This window comes from Phalaenopsis equestris, unplaced genomic scaffold (assembly GCF_001263595.1).
Source record: "Phalaenopsis equestris unplaced genomic scaffold, ASM126359v1 Scaffold000761, whole genome shotgun sequence".
NCBI lineage: Eukaryota > Viridiplantae > Streptophyta > Magnoliopsida > Asparagales > Orchidaceae > Phalaenopsis > Phalaenopsis equestris.
This window is the reverse complement of record NW_018165201.1, coordinates 1,758,929-1,765,510: the sequence shown is the minus strand read 5'-3', so window position 1 is coordinate 1,765,510 and position 6,582 is coordinate 1,758,929. Positions and strand designations below refer to the sequence as shown.

The window sequence follows — 6,582 nt, the reverse complement described above, 5'->3', positions numbered from 1 at the left end:
CTTCTTTTTTTTTTTCTCCTCAGCTCCGTCCGGTAGATCGCATTCAGACACCGGACGTATGTTTACGTCCGGACTCCAAACACAATATTTTTCCTGGAAGTGAAGGATACATTTTACCCAATTACGTACCATTCTAAAAGGCTTTAAACCTCGGCCTTACACTTTTTTAATAATTATATTGATAATTCCTTAATTTTTTAATTATTATTGTATATTATTATTATTATTCTAACTTATACAACTAACCATACAAAGCACTAAAATCAAAAAATACGTAGGTGCTTGCAGCATACAAATAAATCCCCCCAATAGCATTTAAGATTAGACAATTAAATTATTAATAATGGAATTGCACAAATCATTGAATTCTTATATATTCATACATTTAATAACTATATCTTTATATTTACTCATAAAAAAAATATATCATTTATATTAAAATTGCCAAAAACAAAAAAATCTTCACATTTATATTTTGATGCCATTTAAATATTTGGCATTAAATAAGTAAATATCAATAATTAAATGGTACATGCATAAAACACAAATGCTTAATAGTATAAATTGCCCCTTTGACCAATACATACAATGGGCCAATTTACATGCATAGCACCCAATTTTTTTTTTTTTTTTACATTTATACCACCCCAAGCCTTTCTATACATAAAAAATACAACTATTTTTTTACTTTTTAAATGTGATAAACAACTTTTCACGCATAGGTAAAATGACGTAAATAAAATTTTGAAGTCTAGGTTCTAGACATGTGAATACATAAGAACTGAGTGGTATTAGGGTTGTAAACTATATTTCGAGCTCAAAATATGTGTTCGTGTTCGGCTCATTAGCTTAACGAGCCGAACACTAGTTATTCACGAACAAAGAGTCATTTTAACAACCCTAATCATATAGACATAGGACAATAAGAATTTGAGCAAGATTTAAAAATTATTATTTATATTAAAACTTCATTTGAATCTAATTTAATAACTTTTATACTATTTTCTTAATCAATATTTTAATTGATTATAAATCTTTGAAGCCTTGTAGTCAATTAAATTTTTTTAAAATACTACTTTATATATATATATATATACATATACATATACATACTTGATGTGTAGTATTTCGAGCCAAAACTAGACGAACACTAGCTTCTTAACGAGCTGAACACTAGCTTCTTAACGAGCCGAACACTAGCTTCTTAACGAGCCGAACACGAGTTGTTCTTGAACAACGAGCCATTTTGACAGCCGTAAGTGGTATATATGCAAATCTTCCTAAATAACAAAACATTTCATAGAACATGTCAAAAGCAGGCAATGAGCCATGAATATGGTCCAAAATGATTTTCATTTAAAAAAAAAAAAAAAAGTTAGTCATTACATGAGATATTTAACTACTCAAGAAATCATATTCCAAAAAAAAACAAAAGAAATTAGCAGCATTGTTCTGAAAAAGGTAGAAGAAGAAGAAGAAGAAGAAAAAAGAGGAGGGATTACAAAAGATATACAGCAAAAGGACTCCAAAACTTCACCTGAAGAGCCGACATGAGAGATGCGAATGCTTTCCTCAATGCGGCAAACCGCTCGACCTTGTTGGAGCAAAATATAAACAAAAAGGTTACATCAGACAAAATGTGTTAGTAATGACAACAACAACATAATTATATATTTATATATATATATATAACCCCAGTGATGCTTTCAAGAGACATTCTTTGGAAGTAAGGGGGACAGGAATGGATTTCAAGCTGATAAGTGGACCTTTTTCCTCTGGAAATCTTCGGGTTGAGAGTCGAGTATGAGGAGATCGTCATCTTCAACGACGACATTGTTGTTGTCGACTAATCGGGAATTTTCTTCCAGTTCTGATGCCTTTCTCTTCGCGCCGCCGCCGCCGAGTGGTCTTTCGAGAACCATATAGGGCCCGTTGATGTGTTTTATCTCTGCTGTATCTGAAGGTGTGTTTGGAGTGTTCTTGCCATTGTTTGTGAACTGGTGAGCATTGACAGATGGCGTCCATCCGGAGAGAATCATTCCATCAGGTTCTTTTTCGTCGTCGAACTCTTCCCTGAAAGAGATATCATTACCAACATTTATTTATTCCTATGTATTTACATATCTAACACATAAGCTTCTATTTTTACATATATGTCACCTTACCTATGCAATGAAAAGGTGTCTCAGTTTTTAGAAGTTAAAAGAGTGGTATATTTGATATGATATAAAAAATTTGGGTGAAGTTTAGGTGTTAGATATGTAAATAAATAAGAATTGGGTGATATGTATGTAAATTGTCCCTAAAATTTATTAGTTTCTGATGCGAAGTTAATGTTTCAGATGCATCAATGTGACTGTCAGGGATATGGAAGTCTAAAGAGCCAAGAGGAAGAAATTCTCGAAGAAGATCTATTAATCAATTAGTAAGCAATAGTGTTTTCTAAGTTTTTTTTTTTTTTTTTTTGGGGACATTGTTAACTCTTAAAGCATAAAAGTTAGTTTAAATTTTCATTATATATCCTTATGATGTATGTCAAAATTTAATGTCAATGATTTCCATAAGCATTATTGTTGAGCATCATAAATTGTCTATCAAAATGATTTCTATACACCTAAACAAAAATAACAATCGGGGGTCAACGTAATTGGAGTCTACTTCAAGTTCACATGCAAGAAGTTAATTGATTTATAATGTGTCTATTCATTCACTAATCATGTTAATGTCATCAAGCAATTGATTGTGTTATCTAAAATTTTGGCCAATTGATTTTGCAAAATAGTCAAAAATCTCATCTCTTTCATAATCTCATTTAATGCTTTGATAATCGGCTCTCATTTTAAGTGGCAATCATGCTCTGATACCAATTTAATATTTGATACTCTAGGGTTAAGGTTTCCAAACGCAATGAAATTGATGATGCTATATTGTTAACTTGAGAATAGAGCCAGTATATTTCTTATTGATGCAAAAAGAGGCATAAATACCCCATTACAGGATATAGTAATAAGGAAATACATAAAATCAGAATAAAAAGGAAAAAATAAATAAATAAAAGCAAATCAAAGCAATTAATAGAGAAATAGCATATTAATATTCTAATATTCTACTACTCCCTCAAGTTGAAGCATAGATGTCAGTTATGCTCGGCTTGAATTTAAAGTAATCGAACAAAAGTCGAGAAAGATTTTTGATGAGGATATTCGCTAGTTGACTGCTAAAGGGTGTTGACCCCTAAAAGAAAATAATAATAATAACTCATTAAATTGAGATTATAATTACTTCCGCCTCATAAATGTTCTCACTCAATCTTTTGATTGCCACAACTCAACTCATAAATGAACACATCTCTTTAGAGATTCAGGAGTTCAAACTCCTCGTTACTAAACGGGGGTGAGGGCTCCCTATTTAGTTTAGGCAATACAGTCATAACTTGGGCGAGAGAGGAAAGTAACAGTGGGATCATGACGAACGAAACCCTCAGGAGGGAGAAATGCCATGTCCTTGGCTCCCATCCCCATTGCCTCAAAACGTAGTGTGCTTGGTGTTCCTATCTATCGCACAAAAAAGCTGCATGCCCCACACCACTTTGTCTTCCCTCTCCCAACACCGAAAGTCTTCGTTTTGCCTTGCACCCGAGCCATTCCATTCGACTTCCTGTTTGAATCAAAACCCTCGCCTACCTTCATGATGCAGTTGTGCTTATAGCCAAAGAGGAAGGTAACGACGAGACTGCGACATACAATTTTTTTCGAAACCCCCCTTCTTCCCCTCTCGGTAACAAAATGCATATAAGAACACACCATCCTCTGTTTCTCCTTGCATCGATGCTATAAGACTTCTTCTTTTTTCCCTGTTGGAGTGACCTAGTCGTCGATTATCTTGCCTTGCACTGAGCCTCGCTGCCCTAGCCTTCCCACGATCAATCCTTTCATTTCAGCCTCTACATTGCGTGAATTGATTATTTTTGCCCTAACCCAAAATTAAGAGCATCTTCTTAGAATCAAAACCCATGGTTATTGATATATGATGTTGCTTGCTAAACCCACTTGCCCAAGCCAACCAAACCTTTTTTTTTTTACTGTCTATTTTGATTGTTGTTGTGTAAAAGAAAAAAAAATGCAACAGCATAATGATACATTCAATGATCCGCAATAAACTACAACTATAGAGAGATGTGTCCTCACTCTCTGTGTTCCTCTTGAAAGTAGTAGAGTCTGGCTACTATTTTAGTAATTCCAACCATCCTTCTCGAACGACGATCCTAAGAAATACAACCATTAAAAAAGAAATTAACAATGCAATCAATATCATTTGTCAACCTGCTGACAGATAATAAGTCACATTGCAACTGCGGAACATGTAAAACAGACTCCAAAGTTAGATCGGTTGTTTGTACAATCAAACATTTACCATCAATGGAACTACTGAAGCCATCAGCAATTCTGATGATATCTTTTCCATAACACGGATACTAAGTCAAGAAAGATTGTGTGCATTAAGTCATGTGATCCATGACACCTGAATCAATGATCCACAGACTAGAGGAGGAATAAACTATGAGGGACATAGAAAGAATACTTTGTCGGACGTGAGAGATCGATGAACCTGTAGAGACTTGATTGGCCCTAAGAAATTTTATCAATTGTTCCATTTGATTTTTCAGGGATTCCGAGGATTCCAGGATGTTGAGGGTAGAAATCGGTTGAGTTGTGGTAGGTTCGGACGTCACTGTGAGACCTTTTTTAGCAGAGGATTTGGCTGAAGGTTTGTATGTCGGCTTACCGTGAAGTTTCTAACACTTGTTTCGCTATCTACGCGATGAACCTCAATGAAGAGGATATAGACCAAAGATATGTCCCTGAACTTCGTCAAAATCTTTTTTGAGACATGCTAGAAATTGGAGCATGTGGTACTTTCTATAATTTTCTGAAAGAGAGATAGATTGGTCGAAGATTCTCAAGTGTAGTCATAATATAGGTCACATTTCATCTATAATGCAATTAGGTCATTGCAGCACTAGTTCACGATCTTGAATCATTGTTTTGTTTCAAAAATTTTCTTAGACACCTTATAAAGTTGGCAGGAATTCCCTACATCTGAGTAAGTATCACGAACTACCGTCCAGAGGGCATTTGGCGAAAGGAACATATATGATCAGTCAATCGAAGTCTCCATGGAGTTGATCAACCACGAAATTCTCCACTTCCCAAGCTCCATAAGCTGGGTCAATCTTTGGAGATTCACGAATCATACCAATGAAATGATCAAATTTCTCACGGCCTTTGATGAACAAAGTCACAGAATGTGACCATTAAAGAAAGTTGAGTCATTCAATTTATAAGTTGCGATTAAGAAGTTCATGTTATTTATCGGTCCCCCGGTCTGCAGAGGAATTGAGATTGGTGTCAATCCTCCGGTGGATTCAAATCACCGTCAGAAGGTGGCTCCGTGGTGGAGTCTGCCATGATTCTGACTGAGCCAAAGGAGATGTTAGTATGTTGATACAAAGAAATATTCTAGCTGCAGGGGGAGAACAAACAACAGGAGATTCTGCAGGGGTAGATAGGTCTCAAGAAGGACCTCCGGCGATCTAGGAAAAAGATTAAATTGGCAGGAGAACAGTCCAGCGACTGGAAGAAAGCTCTATTGGGTTGGACAGAGGATCTGGGCGGGCATTCAGTCGGTTGGAGGAAGAACCTGCACTTGGAAGGTAGACCTACATCTGAGTAGGAATCACGAACTGTTGTCCAGAGAGCATTGGAGGAAGGAACATATATGATCGATCAATCGAAGTCTCCATAATTTTGATCAACCAACAACATGAAAACATAATTCTCCACCTTCCAACGTCCATACACTGGTTCAATCTTTGGAGGTGCACGAATCATACCAGTAAAATGACCAAATTTTCCACGGCCTTTGATTAACAAAGTCACAGATTGGGACCATTAAAAAAAGTTAAAGTTGTTCAATTTACGAGTTGTGATCAAGAAGTACATGTTGTTTACCGGTCTCCCGGTCTGTAGAGGAATTGAGATTGGTGTCGATCCTCCGGTGGATTAAAATCACCGTTAGGTGGCTCCGTGGTGGAGTCGGCCATGATTCTAAACGAGCCAATGGAGATGTCGGAATGCTGAGACAAAGAAATACTAGTTGCAGTGGGGAGAATCAGCAACGGGAGATCCTGCAGGGGTAAATACGGCCTTAACAAGGAGCTCCGACAATCCAGGAGAAAGATTCGGCTAACAGGAGAACAGTCCAGCGACTGGAAGGAAGCTCTAGGCAGGCATTCGGTCAATTGGAGGAAGAACCTGCGCTTGGAAGAGTAGACCTAGCCGCTGGATCGAACCGCTGGTGAGAGAGCTGTATGCTAGAACGAACGTTGATGCAACAACCGATCGCTGGAACGAACAGTGCGTCTGGAAAGCAGACCTAGCGGCCAAATCGAACGGCTAAAGGGAAAATCAATGCTGGAATGAATGCTGGAACAAATCGGCGCTCTGATACCATGTTATCTTGAGAATAGACCCAATATCACACACACACACACACATACATATATATATATATATATGTATA

At 36.7% G+C, this 6,582-nt stretch overlaps 1 protein-coding gene across 1 annotated transcript in view; it reads right to left on the bottom strand.

The window, feature by feature from the left end:
• Nucleotides 1–1,398: 1,398 nt before the first annotated feature.
• The window catches only part of LOC110030813 (SUMO-activating enzyme subunit 2-like), a 37,082-nt gene continuing 31,898 nt past the window's right edge, over nucleotides 1,399–6,582 (bottom strand). The window contains 2 exon segments of the mRNA XM_020733739.1: nucleotides 1,399–1,594; nucleotides 1,767–2,073. Coding sequence (XP_020589398.1) covers nucleotides 1,499–1,594; nucleotides 1,767–2,073 — 403 coding nt within the window. The 3' untranslated portion in view covers nucleotides 1,399–1,498.